Genomic DNA, 27061 nt, shown 5'->3' with positions numbered 1-27061 from the left:
ATAGTCTTAATAGCTACAGTAAGTACAAAAAAAGAATATAGCAAGACTTGTCCAGCCCACTCTTCTAAACTGTTGCTAGGAAAAACCAAGACGGGGTAGAAAATAAATTGTAAGAAATAAGTGAGCAAATGAAGTCATGGGATTTTTGGAACGTCCTATCATCGTGAATATGGTTAATATTGCTAAAGAACAAAACAACAAAGTAAAACACGGCGGCTGTTATTTCAAATATAGTTTCACAGTTCCCTGCCTCACAGGCTCTAGGTGGTTACTGCTGTTTAAGTCGCACTTAAAACTTTACCTCGTATCCTTTTACGCTGTCCCCTAGAGCTTCGACAATCCCAGAACATTCAAATCCTGGCACCAAGGGTGTCTTAGGAGGGTTGTCAATATTCCCTTGTCGCACCATCAGGTCAATGAAGTTCAAGCCACTGTGAACAGCAAGCATAAAGAGATTCAAAGTGAGATCCCCACCAAACTCTCCTTGGGCATTTTCTTCCCTCCCTCTGCCTTCCCTCTTCTCCCTCCTTTCCACTCCTTTATTTTGTTAAAATCCTTCTTGCCAAAGTGTCCCTAATAGTAATGCCACTTAGCTAGATATCAGCAATAAAACAAAATTCAATTATCTCTGTGCGGATAAGTAATGCTTTCCTGGCAATGGAGCTGGTTGCAGTTCACACTCTAATTCGGCCCTTTATCCTCCCTCAGAGTGTGTTCGCTCGTCTTCTGAAAACACATATTGACTAGATAGGTCATTAGACATTCTAGCACTTAATCAAAGGCTTAAAGAATATACTAGGGGATGGTCATAAACAGACAAATGGAAGGCAGCCAGACACAGTGGCTACCAGTCAGTCTAATAAACACAAAGTGAAAGGAGACCCAAAGTAAAAGGGCTTGAGACAAACAACCATCTCTCCTCAATCACCACACATATTGATGCCAGCACTCTGCATAAGCAGGGATCACAACAGTGAATGGAGGCATCAAAAGACCGCATTAGTTCCTACGGGAGGAAGGCAGCTCAGAAAAAGGGACATCAAAAGATGGTCCCAGGCATGTGAGAATATAGAATCTAAGTCATGTCTGGATGAGAGAAGTTCCAGGGTATTTTCTGTTAATTCATCACTTTTAAAACGAGGCAGTTATGACAATTATGCCTAAGTCGTTACCATAGGAAATCATATGCTCAATTTCACTGATGCCATCAATGTACCCAATGGCTTTGTGTTTTAGGTCTATTCTTAGAGTTGCATTTAACTTCATCTGCTAACCGCATGGAGGATCACATCTCGTTGAGAATGCATCTTTTATGGGGGGAATGTAGTTCTTATAAGCTTCTCATTTTCATTAGCCACCATCTAGGGAAACAAACTTTGCCATCCAGCCCAAGGTCCGTCAGCATCTGGCCACGCAAACAACTTGAACTATTTTGAGCACAGTGATGCCTCTTTGAATAAAAACAAAACAATACAAAACAACCATTTTATTCCACCCATCCTTGCTCTCATTCATTAGTCCATTCATACAGGATGGAGGAAGTAAAAGAGGATGATTTTCCTGAAAGGTGGGTTGAAAAGTCAACAGTTTGTTGAGGTCCTCCTGATCATAAGTGAGCTGAGTTCCCCATCTTGACTCAGATGATGTGTATTCTGTACGGGGGGGCCATTAGAAGGCAACTGTGTGCCTTGTGGCATTTCTTTGTTTCTACAGTACCTAGCCTGCAATGTTTCCACAGTCATACCATCAAGCAGGCATTCAAACATCCGTGGAACAAAGGAATAGTCACAAGTACAAATTCTTTTTCGAACACCAGCATAAATGGAAACAGTTTTGAAATGGATGTTTAGATTTCCCGATTTGATGGTTAATAATCTTTTCTGTCATTTCTTAACCAGAATGTTTTCCATCAATATGTCTTGTTTCTTAAGGGGCTGGGGAGACAGAGTTCAAATCTCAAGCGTATCACTTATAACTACACAACCTTGAATAACTTGGCTTCTCTGCCCTCAGTTTCCCCATCTGGAAGGCGAGGATTAGGCAGCACCCACTTCACAGGCTTGTGAAAATTAATGAGGAGTGAAGCTCTGAAACATGGCACCAGCTTCAAGAAACTATTCAAGAAACATTGGGCTTATACTTCTCATTTTAGTTAAGAAGGCAGGAAGTACGTGGACATCTCAGGAAGGCTCACTCCTCTTTTTAAAATCAAAGAGGGAATGTGCTAAAAACTGCTCCAGAGATGACACGGGACAACGTCAGCAATGGACAAACTTTACTTCTGTGAGAAGGTCCATTGTCCAAAGCCTCCCCCCCACCAAGAACAACAAAAAGAATTTCTGTGTTTCAAATCAAGCACTCCACTTCACACACACACACACACACACACACACACACACACACACACACACACACACTCCAGCTCACTGTTTCTCTTTGCGTGGTAACTTTTGGTTTTCCAAGACCCTGATAGAGAAATTGCAGAAAACAATCACTCAGTCATTCTGAAAACACAGCCGCCGCTGGAGAAGACTCCATTCGATATGCCCTTGATATGGCTTAGGAGGGCTGTCTTCAGTCACCTTCAGCATGAAGTGGGGGTGGTGACTGTGAGCTAAGATCCAAGCTACTGCACTCTCAGCGAGGAGGCTATGGCTGACCATTTCCACAGTAAGATATCCAGCGATACCCTCCGGTCATGGGGCGTGCCACTGTTCCCCAGAAGCTAGCCCTCCAGTATCTGTTTTACAGCAGAGGTGACCTATCGTCAGCGAGCTACCTTTTCCTGTTGCGTGGCCCACATCCTCTTGAAACGGTTATGGTTCGAGCTTGTTATTTGTTTAAGTTGTAGTGTGAAGTGTACTGAGTATTTTCATTTTGTTATTTTAAACACCGTGGTACTCCCATGAGTAATGAGTTGTGGTGTCCGTTTCCAAATGAGGAAATCAGAGTGACACAGATTAAGTCAGTATTATCTTAAAAAAAAAAAAAAAGAAAGGATTTGACTTCCTGCATAATATAAACTGGCGTCCTTACAGAATACAGACATTACATGTCCGTGTGGCGTGTGTGTGCATGCACATGTGTGTGTATGTGTACATGTGTAGTATTTTGTGTGTACTATATGCACATGTTTGCACGCCTACATGGAAGCCAGAGAACATTAGGTGGCCACATCTATCACATTCCAATTTATGTCCTTGAGGCAGAGTCTCTCACTGAAGTTGAACCGAGGCTGGCAGCCAGCAAGCCCTGCACCTGCTTCCCTTGGTGCTGATGTAACTATTCTTTTACTAAGAAATAGATTTTATTCTTAATCATGTGTATGTGGTTGGTCTGCATGTGAAGATGTTCACCTGAGGGGTCTAGAGGCTTGGGAACCCCCTGAGGTCTGAGTTTCAGGCAGTTGTAAGTCACCTGATGTGGGTTCCGGGAGTTAAATTGGGGTCCCTCACAGGAGCAGGGTACAATCTTAACCACTGAGTCATATTCACATGCCTGGCTGATACCATGGAGGCCAGAAGAGTGTGTTGAATCCCCTGGGGCTGTAGTTACAGATGGTTGTGAGCTAGCATGTGGGTGCTGGGAATCAAACTTGGGTCCTCCAGAAGAGCAGCCGGTGCCTTTAACGGCAGAGTCATCTCTTCAGTCCCAGGAACCATTTTTAATATGAGCAAGTAAATTATCCCCCAAAATAATTGCTCCCTACAAAAATCAGGAAGTGGAAACGTTCTGAAAACGTGATGCCTCGTCATGCCTCCTGGTCTCTGAGCTCCTTTGTTATTCATCCATCTTCCTCCTGGAATCTCTTTACTTGAATCTTCTGTGTATGGCGCTGGTATCATATAACCAAAAAACACAAGCTAAGCAAGCACTATCACCAACCACCCACTGTAACATTAATTTTTTAAGACAAAGCAATACTGTTTAGAAATACAAAAACAAAAGTCACAGAGTGAAGCCTGCTGACCTCAATTTCATTATACTTAGTGCTTTTATTTTTTCCATGGTTACAAAAGCAAAACAAAACAGGGGCCCATCGAGCCATGCAGCTTCACAGTTATGGTTTCCAGTTCTCTCTGGGATAACGTGATTTTTACCTGGACCCTCATGGGGGAGAATTGCTGAGGATTAGGTGTGATCACCCAAGTGTACTTGGGGCCAAGGGTGGTGATGGAGATACTGTCTAGATGCTTCTAATACTGAATGTTTTTCTTAAGGGAAGAACAACTTATTCTGGCTTTCAGTTTGTGGGTATAGACAGACAATCACCACCTGGAAAGCACAGTAGAGTTTGTGGATGTGCAAGCATGTGGCAGGAACTCCTCACATCTCCCAGTTAAGTGGTATACTACAACTTTTCAAGCATTTGAAATCATTGCAAAATGTGGTTGAAAGGACTTAATGATCCTATTTTTAAAAACCGTGTAATTTTAACATATATACCCTTATTTTTCCCTTCCACACTAAATTATTAGTCAAAACTTAAGTATAAGGGGCTATTTTTGATACAGAGAATCCAGAAGGACTGAAGGCAGTAATGTGAGGAAAATATCCTGCAAAAACTGTAATCATAAGAAGAGGGTTCCAATGTCACAATAGGAAATTGTGGGACGTTTGGGAACATTCCTTTTAAATAATATTACCTTATTATACTTAACTTAGAATAGCATGATTTACAATATGTTTTCATGAAAGCCTCTTTAAACTTTATAACACCTCAAAAAAAAAACCAGGCAAATATAATTTCCCTATCATATAGATACACGTGCTAAGAATCATATGAAAATACTGAGCTGCCAAAGGCAGCACATGGCACATGTGGCAGTTCTGAGACTTAACAAAGGCCTTCAGGCTCCTTTCTTATTTCATAACCAAGACACTGTGAAATGCAGGATAAACCAAGTGTACAAAAATCAATGCTCTCAGATTCAAAGGCAGGAAGACAAAGGGGAAATTTTGGCAACTGGGTGGATGTAAGCACGTAGATTCTATCCATTTCATTCCATGCTCTTTGAACCATCACTGAGTCTCTGAAGCCATCTTCAGCTCTCATGTTGTTCTCCTGACGGATCATTGTTCTGTGGTTTCTACTTAAAATATTATTAGAATTAATTCCCAGGGAGACAGGGAGAGACACTCATGGTCATGGGTTTATAAAAGGAGCTAGTCCTTCTTGGCTTCTATCATTTCCCCTCCTTATTTAGTGAGGCATGTCACATGGGAAGCCACTGGAGAGGCAGCAAGAGATGTCACACTGCCTTCATCATGTGGTCTGCATCAACAAACACTGCTCCCAGAATGAAGATGCTACCTGTGAATACTAAGGTAGGGACCATTTTAATCATCCTGTACAAAAGGAAAGTGAGGCCATGAGAGAATCCAGTATCCCATCCTTGGCCATATCACAGGACCTGAACAAGCATGCACTTTCTTTTTTCTTTTTTTTTTTTTTTTAATGACTTCGGAGCTTGAGTTTTTGACAACTAAATCAGCATCTTATTATTTACAAACCATAGGAGACTGTTGTACCCCCTCATCCCTTGTCATTTGGGATATGCTAATTTTTCATATGCTAACAATTTTAACAAAGATACAAACTGTTCCCAAAAAGACACCACTAAGTAAATGATGAAGTCAGTCAGCCGAGTTATGGTTTATTATTTCTCCAGTTTGAAAGTGTTGGCATTAAGAAGGAATTTTAGGGCTTTTGCCAGGTAGTCAGTAACCTCAAACCTGACCATGGGGTCAAAACAATGTTAGATCATTAAGCAATGACTATGGTGACAACCTTCCTTAAACTTGCATTTACCTGGATCCAGATCACAAAATCTCCACCCTAATTTCTTAAAGCTTGCCCTGCTATTGGTCCAGTTACATTCTTTAGTCAGATCACTAAAGGAATAACCCTCAGAACCCAGTGTGTTATTACAGAAGGACTGTTGTTGAGCATTTCATTTGCTATAATATAGACTTGTTATATGAAGATGCAATTCTTTCCCTTTAAATTATAATACAAGAAGAGTAGATTGTTTTAATCTTTGAGATTGGAGATAGTGTATGAACTGATTGGGGTTTGTTGCTATTTCCACCCCCCCCCCAAGTTGGACAGTTGGATGCCCTGTGACATTTATTCCCTAAGTTATCTTTCTGGGAGGGTGTGTGTGTGTGTGTGTGTGTGTGTGTGTGTTTGTGCAAATATGCTTGCATGTGTGTGAGCACAATGTATACATATAGAGGCCCGATGGTGATATTGTGTATTTCCCTCATTCACTTCCCATTTTTTCTGCTGAGACAGGTTCTCTTGCTCAACTGGGAGCTCACCAACACAGCTAGTCTAGCTAGTCAGCCTGCTGTCGAGATCTCCCGTCTTTGTCTCCTGCGTGTGCTGACATTAGAGGACCGCCATGCCCACCCAGGGTTCATGTGGATGCTGGGGATCCAAGCTCAGGCTCCCTGCTTATGCAAATGCTTTATCCACTGAGCTGTCTCCCTGGCCTTGATCCTGTATCTTGTCTTCAAAGCACCACTTCACCTTAACTTCCGAATCTTAGAAATTTCCATTTGAAAATCTTATAATCTTTTACAGTTATTTACAGATTCATTTCTTTGTGTGTGAAGGTGCAAATGTGTGTCATGGTGAATGTGTATATGTGTGTATAAGTGTCTGTGTATGCTCTAGTAATCAGAGACCAGTAGTCAGTCTCGGTACACAATTACTCAGGGGTTTTCTACTTATTTTTTGAGACAGAACTTCTCTCTGGTACTGAGACTCACCATTCAGCTAGGCTGGTCCAATGGTAAGTATCAGGGATCTTCCTGTTTCTACCTCCCCAAGGCTGGAATTACAAGCACTTGCCACCATGCCTGGTTTCTTATATAAGGACTAGGAATCAAACTCAGGTCCTCACGCTTGTATTGCAAACACTTTATCAACTGAGCTCTTTTCCCTGCCCTGGTTTCAATATTTAATTGTGTATTAGAATTCCCATAAAGGGTAGTTAAAGTAGATTGTTGGTCCCTACCTGTGACTTGGGATGTTAAGTTTCCAAGCTATGCTGCCAGGCTGTGGACAATGCTTAGAGAAGGACCAGCACATCTTCTTGAGCTAATCCAAGTCCTTTTTGGAATGAACTAGGGTAAGAATTACTAGATGGTCATTAAATATGAAAATAAAAGTGGTATTGAGGAGAGTTGAGGTTTCTGACCCTCATCCAGAAGATTATATTTGGCCTTGTTAACTGTAGTCTTATTAGATTAGCTTCGTTTGTCTAATTTTGTCTCTTTTTGGATCCCAATTCTTTGAACCGAAACCTTGGCCTGCCTTCATGAACTTCTGTTCTCTGAACATGTTGTCACCAAGCCATTGCTATCCATGTCCAAATTGTTGATAACAAATATTGGATAGGTTGTCACATTCCTGCTAATGATATTTATAAAAAGCCAACGAGTGAGGCTGTGGTGGAGATGTAAAATATAAGTTGTAGCTGAAAGATCTTTCATTCATGGTTTCTTAGGATTTTATGAAATATCTTCAAGACCCCTTGAGCTCCTGTCCAGTAAGTATTCATGAAGAGTGTGAGATCTCCTTGGCCGGTAGCAGTCAGTCCCCTCTCTCACTGTAGCATTGTTGAGTACCCCAAATTCAGTATTTTTTGAATACATGTCAAGAGCCCTTCAAGTCTTTTCTCCTTGTAAGCATGACTCTTCTGTCCCAGCTGAGAGGGTCAGGGATAGAATTTGAAATGTGCCCCCAAAATGGGCACATTTGAATGTTTGCTTCCTGGCTAATGCTGCTAATCAGAGGGCTGTAGAACTTCTAGGATAAAGGACAGAAGGTGGTAAATACAGAAACAGGGACAGACCCTCATTCTCTCTGTTCCCTGTTTTGTTACAATGTAAACAGCCTGTCTCACGCACACCAAACTGTTAACTAAGCTGTTCTGCCATGCTTTTCTTGCCATGTTGAATGGAAACGCTCTAGTCAAAAAGAATTTCTGAGCCGGGAGTGGTGGCACACGCCTGTAATCCCAACACCTGGAGAGGCAGAGGCAGGTAGGTTCAAGGCTAGCCTGGTCCACAAAGTGAGTCAAGGACAGCCAGGACTACACAGAGAAACCTTGTCTCAAAAAAAAAAGAGTTTCTGTCAGAGATCATAGTCACGTACTATTGTGAAAGTAACAAACACTGTAGGCAATCCTCATTGCCGTAAGGGTTGCAAAGCACCATTGTAATAACTAGTGTCAGCTCTTCCCAGGAAGAGGAATGTTCAAGAAGGGATGGGCTCTTCTGACTTTTCTGAAGACAGAACCCAAGGAGGAAATCAATTGATTCATGGCTAATGAATATGATAGATCACATTTATGAGGCACTTACTGCATCCAAGGCTAAGTGGTTTATCCATACGGTATTATTTGCGTTACACAACACCCATAAATAATGCTAAGAGATAATATTATTCCAATTTTACAGAGAACAAAATGAGGGCATGCTGAGGTTCATAATACCAATATGGGAGTGATTCAAATCCAGAACCCCCCTAATTACTTCCTTTGGAACATAGCACCCAGCATTCCAAGTCACGGAGATTAGACCCCACCTTCAACATGTGAGCACTGGGTGTTTACAAAGCAGTATGCTAGGTCTGAAGTTAACACATTCAGAATTGTCACAGGAACATTCCTAAAGTTCACTATGGTATGATGAAATGAGCACTTTCATAGGACATAGTAGCAGACCATTCATATGGCCACCAAACATGTGCTGAGATAGCAGTAGCTAGGAAGTCAAAACATTGACCCTCTGGCATCACTGAAGATCTTTTTAACCCCTCCACTTTAGTTTTCTCCCTTTGGCATGAGTCAGTGGCTTGACTTCCTTGGGGATTAGGCCATGGTGTTGGTGTGGCTCTAACGATGACAGTGCTTGCTCTACAGAACTGGTCCCACACAGCAAGTGCTCCGTAAGTGTGAGCCTCTGCTATCACCCCATTCTCATAATACAAAGAGGGCATCAAAGGTCAAATTCCCTGGGGGAACAGACTCCAAGACTGAGGTTTTCATGCATTCTAATCGTAGGTGATGTGATGGAAGTTTTGGTCTTTTTGTAAACTCAGTTATGTTATGTAAATATGTTTGTTGTTTTTTTTTTTAAATCCTGTGTGGGATTTTAGTTGGGCTATAGTTTGTCCACACCTGCTAATTGTCTCATGGGGGGAATGGCTTTTGCCAGCTGGTAACAGCCTTCCACGTGTTACCTGGAGAGGTGTATGGTCTAGGACTCCGAGAGTATAAATATGAGAGCCCAGAATGAGAAGGGGTGGTGTTTGGTGTTGGTGTGTGGCTTGTAACAGGTAGCAGTTTGGAGAGGTGATGTCATGGTTTGGAGCAGACAGACGGAGAGAAATGCTTCGGGGCATAGTGGCATGGAGGAGACTGCTAGATGTTTGTATGGCTAACGAAGATTCATATAGAACCCTAAAAGACCCACTGACCATCAGCAGCCAGGAGGAGTAAAGGGGCCTCTCTCCCCACTAACCTTCTTTCTCCTGCATAGCGTTGGGAGGTAGGAAGGGAGGTCGAGGCCTAAACACCCCTAAATAGAGTGGAGTTTAAAAATGAGTACTACAAAGTGCTCTAGGGAGCACTGGTTGGATCACTGTGAAGGAAGGTGGATTGGGCAGAGATGCTGATTGCCGATGTACCACAACAGACGTCTCTGAAACCATAAAAACCACTGTTCTTTTAGCAAGTATTAGTCAAGACAAGGGGAACAGGCTTTATAGTTTGTGCTGAGTGGTCATGGGTTGAGAGATTCAGATAGAAATACAGAGACAGAGAGACAGAGACAGACAGGGAGAGAGGAAGAGAGGGGGGGATCTTGGACAAGGGGGCTCCTTTTGGCTCAGATTAATTCTTTAGAAGGGAATGGGCTATGAGCTGCCAGTAGCCATTACTCTCAGCAGCAGATTAAGAAAGGCTGGGGTTCTAAACTAACATCCTGGTGATGTGGCAGTTTCCACTACAGGAGTGGTGATGCAAAGCCCACTTCAAGGATTTCATTCCCTCATGCTCTCGGGCAGTTGCTACCTGTGAATATGTAAGGGCTCTTTTGTGGACCCCTAGAAGGAAAGATTTACATGTTCTAACGACTAATTATATAAAACCCGAAATTAGAATGAGGCCGTTAATTAAGGATGTGAAGTAGTAAGAGGAAAGGAAAATCTTGAATTAAAGAGATCAAAGAACAAAGAAAGGGGCAGAGACTGAGGACAAAGAAAACAGAAAGGGCTTGGCATGCCTTTTAGTACCACCAAAATACTTGCAGGATTTACATATTTCTTGGAGTAAAAGTCAGTATTAAATTATTATTCAAGTATATTCTTTATGTCTGTGGGAAGCTGAGATCACAGAATCCTGCAGAGCACATGGCATCAAGAAAAACACCTTCAGATTCCAAGTGAAATTTAACACCCAACGGACACCAAGGACCCCAGGAGCTGGGACAGCCTCTACCAATTCTGAGAGGGACCAAGCAGATCTGACAGGAGGCTCTGACCAAGCAAAAACAGCCAGAGAAAGTGAGGCACTCATTATTTTGGTCTAGTCTTACTGATAATATGCTCATCAAAGCACTTAACTCCAATCCAGGTAGGGTCAAAGAAGCAAATGTTTGATTCATTTTATTTCTTAAGAACCGGTGGTTTTGGTATCTGTTTGTTACTCCCAGCTGGTAGTATGAGCATGCCCAGGAAAATAGATATTGATTGATCTCAGAAAAATCTTGTTCATATTTTTTTTTCTTGGCTTTTTTTAAGCACCCGTTTTGATATCTCAAAACTGTGAAAATCATCGCTTTTGGAGATAAAATTATGTGCAGAGCAAGGACCTCTTGAATGCAAATTCCAAAGAATATCTTACATTAGGACAAGCAGAACTGTCTTGAGTGAGTCACAGCATGGAGAAGGCCCATGTTCAATCAGTGGCTGGTGGCCCCGTCCACTTCTTTCTGCTTTTCCTGACCGTAGTCCCCTTGGGGTGTGGCTCCACAAAGCTCTTCCTACCCTCGCTAACCACAGTTGTTAAGTAAACAAGCTCTTACATCCATATGATAAATAAGGAATTTCCTGACCCATCTGATGGGTCTACAATTTCCTTACTAAGTAAATGATGGGATTGTTGTCCCACCCAGATCACTTTCTCTATAACATGAACCGTGATGATGGATGCTAGGATATAGCTGCATGAGTTCTTTATTGCTACTGTGTCTGAGAAAGGAAATATATTCACATCATCTCTCTAAATTAGTATTCAAGACACACTTCAGTAGTATTTTCACCATGTAATAAAATAGCCAAAGAGACATACTGAGAATGTAAATATCCAGAGCCAGTTTTCAACAGAAACAGAAAAGCGTGACACAAATAAGCTCTTTTCAAAGCCAAGACTAACACTTTTTTGATTTTTTGGGGGGAGGGGGGCTTGGAGATGTATGCTCAGCCTCTGGGAGAGGCAGGAGGTTTTCATTTCTGTGATGGTTGCTGAAAAGGTTAACATCTCTACGTTCCTGTTGTATTCTGACCAAGGCATGAGCTCCAAAAGGGTTCTTGGCAGCAGTCAGTTGCATAGAACAATCATTCGCATCCAATTTAGATTCAACAGACCCTCTGTGTTTTGGGGGTTGGCTAGGCAATGATGTTGCAACACTGACGGTGACATCTGTGCTTCCCGGGAGTGCAGAGCTCATCAAATAAACGACTGCACACTGTGACAATTCCACCAGAGGCTGCTATACAAGGGTCACCGCTAACATGGAGGAAGTAGCTATCAACTTGTCTCACTGGGATTGGGAGCTTCTCATGTGAAAGGACGGAATGGGCATGCCCATTCCTCAAACCCTCCAGCTCTAGACCACCTCTCCGTGGAGAGGGCAGCGGTTCAGAGTGACCCCAGCTTTACTTCTCCCATAGAGCCACCGAGGGCACAGGGGTTCCAAACAGAAACAGTCTCTTGCTGCTGTCACCAGACAGTTATTTCCCAGGACATTGTTGCTGATTAATAAGAGGTACAGGAAAGCTATTGTTTCAGGAGGACAAGTGGAGAGAGGTAAAGAGCAGCACAGTTACGTCTATGTCATCCTAGGATGACACTTTTATGGTTGATATGACCAAATGCCTGGCATGGCTAGAAGAAGGGATGTTACAGTTTGGCTCATGTTTGTGGACACTGCAGTCCCTAGTCTCACTTGTTTCTGAGTGCGTTATGATACAGGTTAGCATGGTGGTGGGAGCATGAGAGAAAGCTGCTCACCTCCTGGCATACAGGAAGCAGGGCAGCGAAGAAGTAGGGACTAAGAACATAATGCCCGAGATACCTATTTTTCTCTATCTAGGTCCCACCCATTAGAACTTCCAGAACTTCCTAAAATAGGATTCAACAAATGAGCCTGTATGTGTTGTGTGCGCATGTGTATGTGTGCGGGGGGGTGTATTTCAAATTCAAACCAAAGCACGAAGGAACTGAATTTCAAATGCTGTTTCATTAATATTTAAGTGTCATTAGGTTAAAAAAGGAGACAGTAGCAGGATCATGATGCTCCTGCCTTTCAAAAATGCTTAGCACAGGCCACATCAAAGGCTGGAAAACAACGCTTCTTCGACTGGAGACTCAAATAGGAAAACATCTGAGAGTTTCGAGCTTTCCCCTTTCCTTTCCTTCTTTTTATCCCCCAGCTCTGCTTGGCTGGTAGCCTGGGCTCTACACGGGTATAATGAGGAGGAGGAGAACCAAGCAAATCAAAGGTTTGCTGGATCGAAGTGCTTTGAAAAGAGCAAGGATTTACCCCTGGAAAATGGAAGGTAGAAGGAGAGCAAGGATAAACAGAAAGGACCAGAGAGTGAGGGCAGAGTTTAAAATCTGGGAGAGGGGTCAGGGAGGTGGCTGAGGTGGTGAAAGGCTTGCCACACAAGCATGAGCGCCTTAGCGCTAATCCCAAGCACCCACGTGGAGAGCTGTGCACACAGATATCCCGTCTTAACACAGCACTGGGGAGGCAGACACCAGGGTCCTGAGGCTTGCTGGCTAGGCAGTCTAGCTAAACCGGGGAGCACTAGCCTCAATAAGGACTGTGTCTCAAAGTAAATAACGAACGAATGAATGCATTCATGCATAAATATGGTGAAGAGTAGAAGAGGAAGATGCTGAAGGAATTTCTGGTATCCTTGAGCATTCATGGAAACACACAGGAGAGAGAGAGGGGTGGGAGAGAAGAAGGAAGAAGAGGAGGAGGTGGAGAGGGAGTGTGAAGAGAGCAGAGATAACCTGAAGAAAGCAGGAGGCATTTGGGGATGTCAGCAGGAAAACACTATTTTCAAGACCTTTCTCTGTCGCTCCAGTGAATCCAGCTTTCTTGTTTTCTAGAGGATGCTGGATTGACACGGCTTTTCAGTTATAGTGGGAGCTAGATATCCTCTTGGGAGGGAGAGAGCAAGCCCAGCTATGCTGAAGAAAGGAAAAGAAAGACTGTGACTGAGAAGGGAAGAACAAATTCCACAAAGAAGGAGCCAGGTGCTGCTGGCTCAGGGCACAAGCCTTTCAGCTGGAGGAGGCAGAAGAAGGACAATGACCTTTGTTGTCTCCTCACATCTCCCTGAGGTGCTGGCTGTTCCTTTGGTCAGACCAAGAAGGCCCTCAGAACTGAAGCTGCTGTTTTGGGAAGTGGGAGGGGTGCACGAAGCATCTCCAGTTCTGACTGCACGGTTGAGTCAGAGTATATGACAAAACCCCCAAATGGAACAATTTTTGTGAGTTTTGCTAGGAGGATAAAAAGAATCCAATTACAAAATCACTCAGACCAATCATAGGAACGGTGGGCTTAATAGCTCTCCATTAGCTGACTGAACTAAGATAGCACAGATAAATGAAAAGGCAATTCTCTTTGATCCCAGGCAAGGCTTGCTTCTCTTCTCCCACCAAAGAGGAAAGAGGGAGCTATGGAGAATGTAGTAAGAGAGTCTCACGAGAGCCCACAAAAATTTCAGGACACAAACTATCTGCATGGAGTGGGGCACAGCCCATTGTGCATCAATTTCCATTAAAACAAACAAACAAACAAACAAACAAACAAACAAACAAACAGCTGTGTCTTCTGAAAACAAAACCAAAACCAAACACCTTGAAGGAAAAATAGGTCGGAGAATCTAGGCTTGGATGAAGACAACTATGATGTATCAATGTTGTGTTTGCTACCAATCCAGCTGTTTCCCCACTCCAGGGGCTCAAGTCTAGGACAGGGCAATGAATCACAAAGAGGGATAGAACGGATCCTGGAAATAGACGTATCCTGGCTCAAATCTAAGCTCTGGGTGATTATTATCTATTTATTTTGTAGTGTTGAGTTTCAAACTCAAGGCCTTGTACATGCTGAGCAAGCATTCTACCACTGACCCAAGCTACATCCATAGTTCAGATCTTGAGCAAACTCTGATCCCAGTTCTTCATCTGGTGTCATAGAGATAGCTACAGAATGTTTAGAATAGTGTCTGTAACACAAAGGAAGGATTCAATGAGGGTTATTTATGATATGAATAATATATAATAATATAGATAATATATGAGTGATATAAAGGAAACGATGATAGCATCCTTATATTATTTTCAAATGGTGAGAATATGACTCTAGCTGGAGCGGACATAAAATAGGTGTATAATCTGGATGCTTAACGGCGATGGGGGCAGAAGAGGATGACAGGAAAGGGTCATAATTAAAAGGGCAAAACAGGAGAATTGTATTCTGAGCACCCATACAAGATCCCATAGGAAACACTTCCAAGTAAGTGAAGAGGAAAGGGAGTTGGGGGCTGATGTGTACAGAGGAAGATGGGAACAGAGTCATGGAAATGCTTTCCAAATTCTGTTGCCGATACACAGGCTTTGAGGGATGTCTGAGTGAGTGCTTCAGGAATAACAGTTATCAGAGGCAGCCCCGGGGTTTTCTCAGACAGCCCTGGCCTGCAGCACTTGGTGGAGCCAGAGGTCAGTAGGGAGAAAATTACAGAGCATCCTTAGAGGTCAGCCCGTATTTCTCAGCCCAGAGAAGGTAGTTATTAGAGAGCAGGGAAGTAACTCCAGGTTCCACGATAACATGGTGTGTTAAGAAATTAAACTCCCTGAAAACATACTTCCACCGGAAGTTCATTCAGGCCTTACTCAAAGACCCACCAGCTGCAGGTCTTGGGAGAGAGGACTCTTCCTGCTGGGGAAAAATGGGAGACCCAGGTGTGTTACTGATGAGGCAGGGAGACTTAAGTGGCCTCCATCTTGAGTGGCCACTGGGTATGTTACAGTAACCTTATTTGTTACCTTCGGAGTCAGTCATTTATTTATCTATCCTGTGAAAACTTACTGAGTGTCTACATTGACCAAGTCCATACTTGGTATATAATCATTAATTGGTAATCTTAGAATTTCCAAGATTACTAAAGAGATATGAAAGACTTTAGTCTATATTATTTAATAGCTATGAAATAAGAAATGTAAAATCCTAAAAGGGATAAACAGGGCTACCATTCCAGTCCTCTCTTTGCTCTCTAGGCTTTTCTGGATGGAGGGTCTCTCCCAGATGGGCATGAACCTGCGATCCCAACACTCAGGAAGTTAAGGACTGTGAGTCTGAAGCCAGGCTGCGCCACAGAGAGAATCTAAGGCCAGTCCGTGCAGCTTAGTGAGATCTTGGCTCAGAAAACATAGAGGGGAAAGAGGGGTGGGGAGGAGGAAATGGAGAGGAATTGCCTAGCCATTGTGATGGCTGCTGTTTTAATCAGTCCGGTGTGGTTCTTTTTCTTCCTCTTTAAAAATTATTTCTTGTAATTTTTTTGAGATTATAATTACATCATTTTGACCTTCCATTTCCTCCAATCTTTGCATGAGCCCTTTCTCACTCTTTTTCAAATTCATAGCCTCTTTTTAAAATTAGTTGCACACACACATACCCTTAAAACACAACCATAACCTGCTCAGTTTGTATTTCTTTTGTGGGTCTTATCTGTATATTTTGATCACTGTTCTGTACTGATTTGGGAGCATTTATTCCCCTCTCTACAGTATGCTCACATACAGGATACACACACATATATATTCCTACAAGCATGTCTGCATTCCAGCTCCCCTGACACACACACACACACACACACACACACACACACACACACACACACTCCTGTGCACACACACACACAAACATTCTAACCGGGCTGTTAATCACACTGCTGTATTATTTTTAGGCCAGTGTAGGAGAGAACAAGACAAACACAGACAGTCTAAGTTCTTTATTCCTTTGGGGAGAGAGAGAAGGGGGGTGAGAAAGAGAGAGAGGGAGAGAGAGAGAGACAGACACAGAGAGAGACTTCTAAGCAATCATCAATCAAACTCTTTCCTTGCTACATGAAATCAGAAGGAAAAAAAAACATTTTTGTTATACTGAGGCTTACTAAAGCTTGTACAAGGCAGCCAAAGCTAGAGTTGGACACCACTGTCAGTCTCAAGATGAAAACCCACTGTAGGGTCTCGCTCAGGAAAAAGGAGAATATGAAAGATAAGAGGGAAGTGAGCAGAGCTGAGATTAATGGCCCCAGTCACAATGGTCAACATAGACAAAGACAGAGGTTAAGAAGGAACAGGCTGCTCTTCCCTCTGAAGTTTCCTAAGCCTGGCATACTGTGTTCCACGTCCTCTGCTCTTTCTTCAGGTATCTTGGTGCATCCTGCCTCGGCTACTCTTGATGTTAGGGTATTGCAAACTTTTGGGGAGACGTGTAGGGTCTGAATGGTGGGCTCTCTCCAGAAAACCTTATGAGGGGGGAGCTAGGGAAGCAGCTCAATGATAAGGCCCTTGTAGACATCCACAAGGACCCAGGTTCTATCCCTTGCATGACACACAGGACATTTTATAGAGTACTGGGGGATTTTCAATGCATTTCTTTGCATCTCTTCTACACCAGTAATATCTTTTGAACACATAATATGTGCTGCAAAAAAAAAATCATTAATTCAACAAATATTCAACACACCGACATCACTGCTAGATACTTTAGGTGCACTATCTATCTGTGTGAGTGTGTATGTGTGGAGATATTAGGGAGGTGGGTGTGAGAGCATGTGTAAGTGCAGGTGTGGATATCCACACCTGGGTTTCTGTGTGAGGAAACTGGAAATCAACCTTGGGTACCAGTCCGCAAAAGTTGTCTTCTTTGTTTCATGTTTTGTGTTATTTTGTTGTCTTGTTGTTTGAGACAGAGTCTCTCTCTAGGACCTTGGCCTCATCAAGTAGGCTACAGTGGTTGGCCATTGAGCCTTGAGAGTCTACTGCCTCTACCTCATCAATGCTGAGATGGTGAGCATACACCGCCACACCCAGTATTTATGTGGGAGCTGGGAGCTGAATTCAGGTACTCACCCTTGGGCTTGCAAGCACTTTACCAACTGAACCATTCCCGAAGTTCCATTTTCTATTTTAATCCTTATACAAAAATGTTATTTCATTGGTAGGTACTTTTATACCTATATTTCATATGAGCAAACTGAGGCTTCAAATGAGCCCATCGTTATCCCATAGTTATACAAGTTTGGGAGATGAGAAGCAGGACTTATATTCAGGCCCAATTCAATCCAAATATAGAGTATTTTACAACGTAAAGCTTACACATGGTGCCATTCCAAGATATGAATCATTATGCTTCTCTGCATAGGGGATAGTTATCATGCATTGAGCTCTGGGGAACACAATTATTTAGAGATGTTGAGAGTAAGAAGACCCTATGCTTTAGCTTGCTAACAGGGTTTTGTCCGGGAAAGTGCTATTTGGCACACCCTGCTCTCAGCCAGTGCTGAGGACGAGACTAGATGAAAGAAGAGTCAGGGGTCACTGGAAAAGAAGATTAAAGGCAGAAGCTGACTGTATGCTCTTATGAAGAAAATATCACATTCAAAGATGGAGCTGTGCCTTCCTTGGGAGCGTCGATGCTGTCTCCTGAGCCTTTAAACATAAAACTCACTCATTTCAGTGCCATGACTTCAGCCAATTTCCTGTATGAGATCACACATAGAGGAACTAATTTGAGATTACATGCCTGCTGCCCTTTCCTATGAAGAGTCTCTTCTGGCTTCTAATTAAACTTTTTCTTCTCCGACAAATGCCAAGATGTCAAAAGGATTCATCTTAGGAAAGAGAAGTGCTGGGAACTTGGGGGTACAATTTCTCTGTACCTGGGTGAGCTCTGTTGTTATCACTGGATGTCATCGATTGACCCAAAGATCATGGGACGTGGAATCCTTTGAATTACAGTGAACCAAATTCCCAAGGATGCACGCATACTCAACTGTCAGAGACTCCCTGCCACTACCCATGAATGCTATGCAAGAGCTGGGGAATGGAAGTCATAGAGCAATGCTATAGAGAATAGAATGGTCTCTTCCCAGCCCTAGAAATAAGAATCAAAAGCCAGCTTCTTGCTGCCAGTGTAGTTCAGAACCAAGAGACATCAATTTAAACCTGAGAAACTCAGGAAGGAAAATTACCTTTACTGAACACCTATTATGAGCAAGGTATTTTGAGAGCTGCTGTAGTTTAAATATGGAATGTCAGACACAAGTGCTCATGTGTCTGAGCACTTGGTTCAAGCTGGTAGGGCTGTGATGAGGGAAGGTTGGAGAACCATCAGGAGGTAGAGCCTTGAAAGGAAAAAAAATAATGGATGGGGGCTGGGGCTGGGCCTTGAGGTTTTATATCACAACCTTGCTTCCTGATCATTCTCTCTTTGCTCATGACAAGCTTGGTCTCCATGCATTCCCCACCATGATGGAAGGTATCCCCTCAAACTGTAAACCAGAAAAACATCTCCCCCTTATTTTTTTTATGTTGTTGGGTATTTTATTATAGCAATGAGAAAATTAACTTAAAACAAGGGCTTTCACAGACTCTTCCAGTCTTCACAATAAGACCAGGCATTGTTATTAGGATGAGTTGAAAGTGCTGATACCTTAGGCTCAAACAGCTACAGTGGTGCAGCATTAGGATTGGAACTCAGGTCCACAAGAGCTGTTCAATGTTTGTACCTAGCTTCTGAGTCCCAGTTTCCTGTTCTGGAAAACGTGATTTTTAATTCCTGTGCTACCATCCTTCAAGAATGGGGAGGATGGGATTCAAAGATGAGGAGCCTAATGAGCTTTGATCCCACAAGGATGCTGCAAGCGGAGGACATGGTGGCCATGATTGTCAGTCGCCAATCCCATGCCTGTATGAGGTCCTGTTGGTTTCTGGCCTCTCTAATTGAGCTCCAGCTGCTATGGGAACCTATTTCACCTCAGATGTTGCAACTTTCATTTTCATTTTGTAAGCTAAGCTCATGCTCAAACACACATGGCTAGCAAATAAGCAAAGCAAAATACTAAATCATGGCTGCCCGTAACCAAAACCCAGGCATTTCGTATGGGCAAAACTGATTCTTGCCCAATTTGTTTTCCTACCAAAGAGGGTTGGCCAGTCATCGCCAGCTATAACTTCTAAAGGGCGAATGAGTGAACTGATAGATTTCCCCTTAAAACCCGTGGGTGCTATGCAAGTGCTCTACCACTGGAATAAATTCCTAGTTCAGAACAACTCTCTCTGAGTGGACACATTGGTTCTCTTCCAGTTTTTTCTTCAGATACTTCCTCTTGATCCCATACTACTTTTAATTCCTTAACTTGACTCCAAGAAAGTTTAAGGATATACTTGCTTCCAGAAAGTAATCACAATTATGATGCTAGCGACATTTAGCAAATTAAAACTTTCTAAATGGCATTGTTTATGCTAATTGAAATCTACTTCATATTTATTTTAGTAAAACTATTTCCACTTGGATGAATCCTACTCCACATAAAATACTACTATAAATTTTAATTTCTCAGTCTTGTTTGCCCTCCACTGTAATTTTTTTTCATTATTGGGGCTATGCTTTGATGGTCATTGCTGTTTTTATTATAATGCAAAAATTTCAGAGGAAGAAAAGAATATATGTGATATATTTGGGAAAGGAGGGAAGGAAAAAGGAAGGAGCAGCTTAGCTGTTCCTATTGAATCAAGATTAAAATAGTTGCAAAGGTACAAGATGGCTCCCTACAGTTTAAAAATGGAGTTAAACATGTGATAGAAGAGCCACTTTGCTATAGGTTAATGATTAATTGTCTCCCAGAGGTTCACGTGTTCAAACCTATGTGATCTCCAGCTGGTAGGGATATGTTGGGGATTTGTGGAACAATTGGGTCCTGTGCATGGCTGGTGGACGTGGGCCGCAGAGGGTTCTCAGGATTATATCCTGACCTCATTTGTAAGCTCTCTGCTTCTTGAACCACTGCTATGGAGCCGGCAGCATCTGCAAGCTCCTACCGCCATGGATTGAGTGAGCCTCTCCAGCCACCATACCCTTCCTGGCATGGAATGTTTTGTTTTTTGTTTTTCCAAACTGTGAGGCAAAGTAAACTTCTCTTCCTTTAAGTTGCTTTTGTCAGGCATTTGGTCAAGATAATGAGGAAAGATACATGCTGATTTTGTGTTCCTTCCTATTCAAGTTGTTGGAATGGCTAAACTGGGTATGATGCCACATATTTAAACCTTGGAAGGCTGAAGCAGGGGGAGTGCAAGTTCTAATCCAGTCTGGGAGGCCTTTGTCTCAAGATAGAACAAAACAAAATGACCAAAGAATTTCCATGCTATTATTGGGCTAACTGAGCCATCACTGTCCCCAGCCCTCGTTAGCAAGGACAGAAGTAAGGGCCACCCCATAGCTAGCGTCTGTGTCTGCTGACTACCAAAAGAGACTCAATTACAACACACTCAGCACAGAGTCACCCTTTTCCTGCCAAACCGTGCAACCTTCACTCAACGCAGAGAAATTCAGAACACCGCAGCCCAATTTCAATGCCGGAGTACCTTCTGAGATGGACACTGAGGGTTTTCTGGGCATAATTTCTCAGTTTTATGATCAGCTGTGTCGTTGGGCCTCCCAGACTCCATTTGCGTTCTTGAACAAACCCAGAGCATGCCAGTGGCCGTATTTCACACCATCAACCTCATTAGTGACAGTTTAATGCTATCCTGATTTAGGACATCTTGTCCTCAAGCTGTCAGTGTTTGTAACATGGCCAGTTAATCAAAGGAAGCAAAGGAAAGAACTCCACTACCTTGAGTGTATCCAAGGTTTAATCAACATGAGCGTTCTTTATCAACAGTCCCAGTAACTTTATCCTCAAGGTATCTTATACCTCAGAAGCACAGAGGAAACGGAAGTGACACAGATACAAATACTCATCTGAGGGCAGACATTATACAGTTTTGAGTTTTATCAGTTATCTCTCAACTGGATGAAAATCATCCATGGTGTTTTCTCTGTGTACCCATCACTTGAGTCTGCCTGCCTCTCTGTACCCCCCTCTCTATTTCTCTAACTTTCCCCTTCTTGTTTTTATCATAATTTCCTATTCTCTGGCTCCCAAATGTGAGCAATCCAGGAACAAAAAGGACTTGGATTTTTTCTTTTATATCTCTCTTCCACTTGGGGTTCTGAAGTCCTGACAAGTCTCCCTTAGAACACAGTCAGCGACATTGACCTTGTGAACCTATTTATGTACTCAATTTCTACCTCATAGCAACATTTCAGTGAGTGTAATTCTTCCTCTGTCTCCTACATACCCTCCTGACATATTAGAATTCTACCCGTCTGTTGGCTTGCTTCTGGTGTGGCCTGCCCTCAGCCCATTTTTAGATCAGCCAATGGGGCCGTGACTAGCCAGAACCATTTTTCATCCAATTGGTCTCCTTCCAGAAGTTTCATATGGCCTCTTGCTGTAAATCACTCTGGGAAAAACAAATGTCCCCTATGCATTAGTGACTTTCTGCCACAAGCCAATTTGAGCCACAAACTAGACAAGGCTTGTTAACGGCCACTTAAATACATTCCTACAGCCCAACCTTGAGACCTTCAGCCAGGCTCAAACCTTAGCAGCTCCTGTTCAAAAGACTTGATGGCAACAATATTATAGGCCATCAAACACTTATCAGGTAGGGGAACCACACACCCTTGTTTATCTAGGATCTTTCCAGTTTGCCCCTGCTATCCCAGCATAATTATCAATCATTTAACTCTCAAAGCCATTCGTGCTTGAATAATAAGACTCTGTCAAGTAGCGTTGGCAACCAAAAATAATCATTTAGAGAGTAAATCATTTATTAACCACTAGTTATTTGTAAAAGTCCTGTGTGCTTTGACTCAATCCAACTTCAGTACAGCACTAATAAAGGAGACAACACCATTATCCTCGTTTTACAGACCAGTCCACTGAGGTTTAGGGTAGCTAATCAGCAATGCCAAGCAAAGAGTGAGATTGTAGTGCATCCAGATCCCTCCTGGAGATGTTGGTTACTCATAAGTCCCTGGAGAACTGTGATCTATTTGTGAGCACCTCTATTTAAGATAGCCCATATTCCCATTAGCAGCCCAGCCAGAAACAAGGCTTGCCTTGTTTCTTGCTTTTGGGAGGAATTGGCTCTGCAGAGAGATCCAGCTGAGACCATACCCTTGTTTAGCTCTCTCTCGCTGTCCTGTTTGCATTGCTCTCTTTGCCCTGAAAGGTCTTCCTCAGAATACTGCTTGTGAAAGGCTCCCTGTAGCAGACTCTGGTTCAAGGAGTATGGCCCAGGGTATCCAGTTAGCGAGGAAGGGGACAAGTTTAGTCCTTTTGATATCACTACAAGGTTCATTGTACTGTTTGTTCATGTTTTGCAGATAAACCCGGGGAAGCTTGGAGAAAGTGAGACAAGCCCACCAAAGTCACACAGAAAGCAAGGGTCAAGGTTCAAACATATACCGAGGTCCACCTTTTTTCAAAGGACAAACACACGCACACACACACACTTATACACGCACTCATTTGCTACTTGGGCACTTAAACCTACTTTTAGCCAACTCAATGCAGAATTTATGAGATGGGTTTCCCATAAGCTGATTTTTTTTTTAGAGGGCATACCCCCTTGTTCTTCTCTTGGTCCTACAGTACCAGCAAGCAGTGGGTCTTTGTGAGCTGCACTTGAACACATATGTAATTTCCAGAGAAACCATATTATTCTGGAAATAGCCAGAGAGTGCCCTCTTAGCTACCCATGAGAAAAACAATGGGCCCATATGTATTACAGAAACAAAAGGTGCAAACATAGATGGCACAGTCTGGAGAGACAAATCACATCTGTGGTATTTCTGAGGAATAGAAATGAAGGAAAAGAAGCCCTGAGGACATGCAAATACACATCCAAATTACTGGTTGTGTGATATTGTTTACAAATCAACCAATGTCCCCAGTACTCAATGTGACCTCTAAGAAAAACACCTGCCCAATCAATCCACATATTAGAGGGTAAATGAGATAAAATGTCCCTTTTTTCCCCCTGCTTCTTCCTGTCCCCTTTTATAATTACAGAGTCACCAGCATGGACCCTTGTCCACTGTCTGTTGAATACTAGTTCAGATGAGCTAGGCTTTGTTTCCAAGAGACAAGAACAGCCTGTTTGATGATAAAAGGTTTTCATTAAAAACAGAAAGCAATTGAAAGGAGGACCTTCAGCCACAAGGCCTCAGTTAATTCATAAAAACATGGAATGAGTCACGTTGCCTCTCAAGGCAGAAACTTATAATCAATGGGACTCTTTGGTCAGCCAATCCAAGCCCAGCGGAGGATGGCAGGCCCAGCAGGCCATCTCCACAAGCTATGCTAACGCTGCCTTGCCAACTGAGTAATTCTGTGTCTCACTTGGTGAAAGGAAAAGGCAATCTGGAGCTCTTTGCCATACTATTTTCCTGGTACAGACCAGGTCTGTGTAGCTTTCTGAATAAGCAGGCCTTCTGTAGTGGTGTGTGTGATGTGGTGTGTGTGTGTGTGTGTGTGTGTGTGTGTGTGTGTGTCTAGTATGGTGCAGTGTGTGTGGTATAGTGTGGTGTGTGTGGTATGTGTGTGGTGTGGTGAGTGTGGTGTGTGTGTGGTGAAGTGTGTGTGTGTGTGTGTGTGTGTGTGTGTGTGTGTGTGTGTAATGTCTATGGCTCCATTAAAGAACAGGTTTCTATACCAGGCTCTGAAAATCACCTCCTTGCTTTTGGTATGACATTATTTCAAAATGTCTCTGCTCCTGTAAGCATTTCTTTCTTTCTTTTTCTTTTCTTTTCTTTCTTTCTTTTTTTTTCTTTTGGCAGTTAGTACAAGGCTAGTGAATTGAGAAGCTGAAGAACACAGACTTATTTGTACTGCAGATGAAGCTTTTTTTTTTTTATTGTGGCCCTAACACTTATTCTTGGAACATATTTTCAAGAGTCCTGGACCCCTCAATATTCAGTGTAAAGGAAACTTCATAAATCAGACACACAGAGAGACACACATATACACACGTGTATAAATGTGTGGACACGATAGTTTTGATGAGGTGGTTAAGGAAGGGAAGTTATTCATACATGGTTTTAGTTATACCAGGTAAATGGTCTTCTATCAACAAGTAAAGAAAAATGACGACTCCACAACCCCCCTCCAAGCAGCCCTGTCAACCCATTCATCCATTACCATTCCTTAGAACATGCAGTGTGCTAACTGTGCTGGATACTGGTGGTTTATTGGTGAAAAGGGTAAGCAAAACCTCTGCCTGCTGGATTCACTCACCCTGGCTTCCTAAGAGTTAATGAAAAGAACGGCCCAGGATCCCTAGATTGGCCAAAGGCATCTTCTCTTATCCTGGATTCTTCCCTTCACCCGAGAAACCTCAAAACACCCTTTAAAGCCAACTAGGACCAATTTCGTATATGAAGAGGGAACCTTGGGTCATTGCTCATTGCTCCCATCAGCTGCCTCCTAATCTGGCAAAATAAAACCCGCCTGCCATCAAGGTGGCGAAGGGGCATTTTTCCTGCCTTTAGAACAGGTTGCAGATTCTGGCTCTGCTTTCCAGATCTGTCCTAGGAAGCCGTGAGTCAGCTGCTGTTTCCAAGAAGCAGGAACACCAGGGGCTTAGGAGATGCAGCCCACAACCCTTGTGAGGAATGCTACAAGGAATGTTGGGTCCAGTGAGTGACTCCATCCGTCCCCACGCCGCTTGACTTCAGGGACCAGGGGAGGTATAGTGCCCCCAGGCGGGGGGAAGCTTTCTCACTTATGCTGTACTGGGGAATCCCAGATGGTCTAGGCACATTTCCTCGGGAGGAATGGAAATAGGGGACCTTTTTCTGGAGTGTGGGCTCCTTCTGAAGCCAGCTCAGGAGTTCCTAAGGAACATGATGGGGCTTTCTCAGCCACCAAGGAAAGCAGAAGATGCTGCGCTGCGGGAGAGAGGCTAGGCTGCCTCCCTGGCCTCACTTTTACCCAGCTTAGCGGCTGAGGATTTAACCCTCTTGATTCTCATTTCCTTCCGTCCTGTAAGTCCGGGGAAGGAAATGTGCAGTGGAGTGCAGGACCCTGTCCTCAGCCCCGTCTGGACGCACAGAGGTGAAAAGAGATCAAATGTCAAGTCCAAGTCAGGCCACTTACTGGCAGTCGAGAAAGCTCCATCAGATCCCTCATGCGCTGTGAGCTTTTGTTTTCTCACCTCTAAAGCTGGGCACCTGCGCTTGCTGGGACTCAGGAAGTATTAAATGGGACCGCATATGTAAAACTCAGAAGATAAAAAAAAGGGCACTGGGAAACACGTATACAGTGATTGCTATTTTTTTTTTTTTAACCACGTTAAAGACCAAGTCCCATCCTTATGTTCCTCCCAGTGTTAGCAGCTGAGTTGTCCTACAACAGGGACACAGCGCAGTCTTCCAGACCTCAAGTCCTAGGCGCTACTATCCTTCCTGTCACCCTACATCTGGTGTGGGGAAGAGGAGAACCACCTCTGAGCATCCTCCCCAGGCTGCCTTGGCTTGGGCTGCCTGGGAAGCTCGGAGAGGCAAGCGTAGATCGCAGAGAGGGTGCCCGCTGACTGTGGGTGCTGGGTACCTGTGCTGCATCCCCAATCTAGGCTCTCCCACCCACTCCCGGGGCGCCCAGCGCGCAAAAGAGAGAGAGAACCCAAAAAGTAGTGGATACTGGACCAGGCTTTGACGCGGATCTTGAGCTCGCCGTCCTGTGGCTCCGGCATGGCCTTTCTGGAGAGCCTCAGCTTGTTGAGCCCGCCGAAGCCGGCCAGCACCACGGCGCGCATCTCCTGGGCATCCCCGAGGCGGTGGGAGCTGTCGCCGCCCTCAGCAGGCTCCTTGCTGGTCTCCTTCTCGATCATCTGCTCGGTCTCCTCCGCCTTCTCTACGCCTTCCTTGGCCATGGCGTGCGAGCGGCCGCGGGGCGCACACGCTGCGGCTGCGAAGGGGTCGGGGCTGCTCTGCCGCGGGTTCCTCCTGTTGAATGCGGGATGCTCCTCAGTGCAATGGCTGCAACCTCTGTGAGCGGAGCCTCGGTCCACCGCCTCCGCCGTAATCCTCAGAGGAGTCGCGCCCTATCGTCCCCCTTCCTCTCTCCCTCCTCCCCCGCCCTCACATTTCCTTCTGCTCAAAAGCTCAAGTCCACCTTTTGTGCGGGTCCCAAATGAGGCTCTTGTTGGCAACCTTAAAAACAGGTTTCTCCAAGACTCTTGAATAAAACACAGCAGGAACAGCCGCCTGGACACCCCAACACCTCACTTGGACTCAATACTTGGGTATATACGGCACAGGCTCTGGCGCCTTGAAATGGACAGAGATGAATGTCTGGGCCTGGAGGATGCTGCCGCGAGACAAGGTTGCCTCCTCTCCCTTGGGTAGGCAGGGGTGGGAGGGATAGCTGGGAAATTGGGCTGTTTCCCATCTGCTGGTTCTGAGTGGAGCGTCAGGAAGGTGCAGGAAGTTAAAGATCCATCCCATTCAGGGCTTGAAGAGCCAGGTCCAGTCTTTGCCCTCTGCATCATCGTCCCCCAACCCCTCCACCCTCCCACCCCGTCACCCGGGATGCTCTTCCTGGACTTCTGGGCTTCTGTGGCTTCCTGAC

The 27061-nt window shown here is 43.9% G+C and overlaps 1 protein-coding gene across 1 annotated transcript in view; it reads right to left on the bottom strand.

Annotated features, from left to right (window-relative positions):
• Positions 1-26483, bottom strand: part of Vat1l (vesicle amine transport 1 like) — a 166379-nt gene extending 139896 nt beyond the window's left edge. Inside the window, exons 1-2 of the mRNA XM_055621507.1 lie at positions 26137-26483; positions 302-431 (exon numbers count right to left, since the gene is read on the bottom strand). Of these exons, the coding sequence (XP_055477482.1) occupies positions 302-431; positions 26137-26363 (357 nt within the window). The 5' untranslated portion in view covers positions 26364-26483. The remainder of the gene's footprint in view (positions 1-301; positions 432-26136) is intronic.
• Between the last annotated feature and the right edge of the window lie 578 nt (positions 26484-27061).

The sequence above is a fragment of the Psammomys obesus genome, unplaced genomic scaffold (genome assembly GCF_907164565.1).
Source record: "Psammomys obesus unplaced genomic scaffold, mPsaObe1.curated_primary_1811, whole genome shotgun sequence".
Taxonomy (NCBI): Eukaryota; Metazoa; Chordata; class Mammalia; order Rodentia; family Muridae; genus Psammomys; species Psammomys obesus.
This window is presented reverse-complemented; position numbering and strand designations above follow the sequence as displayed.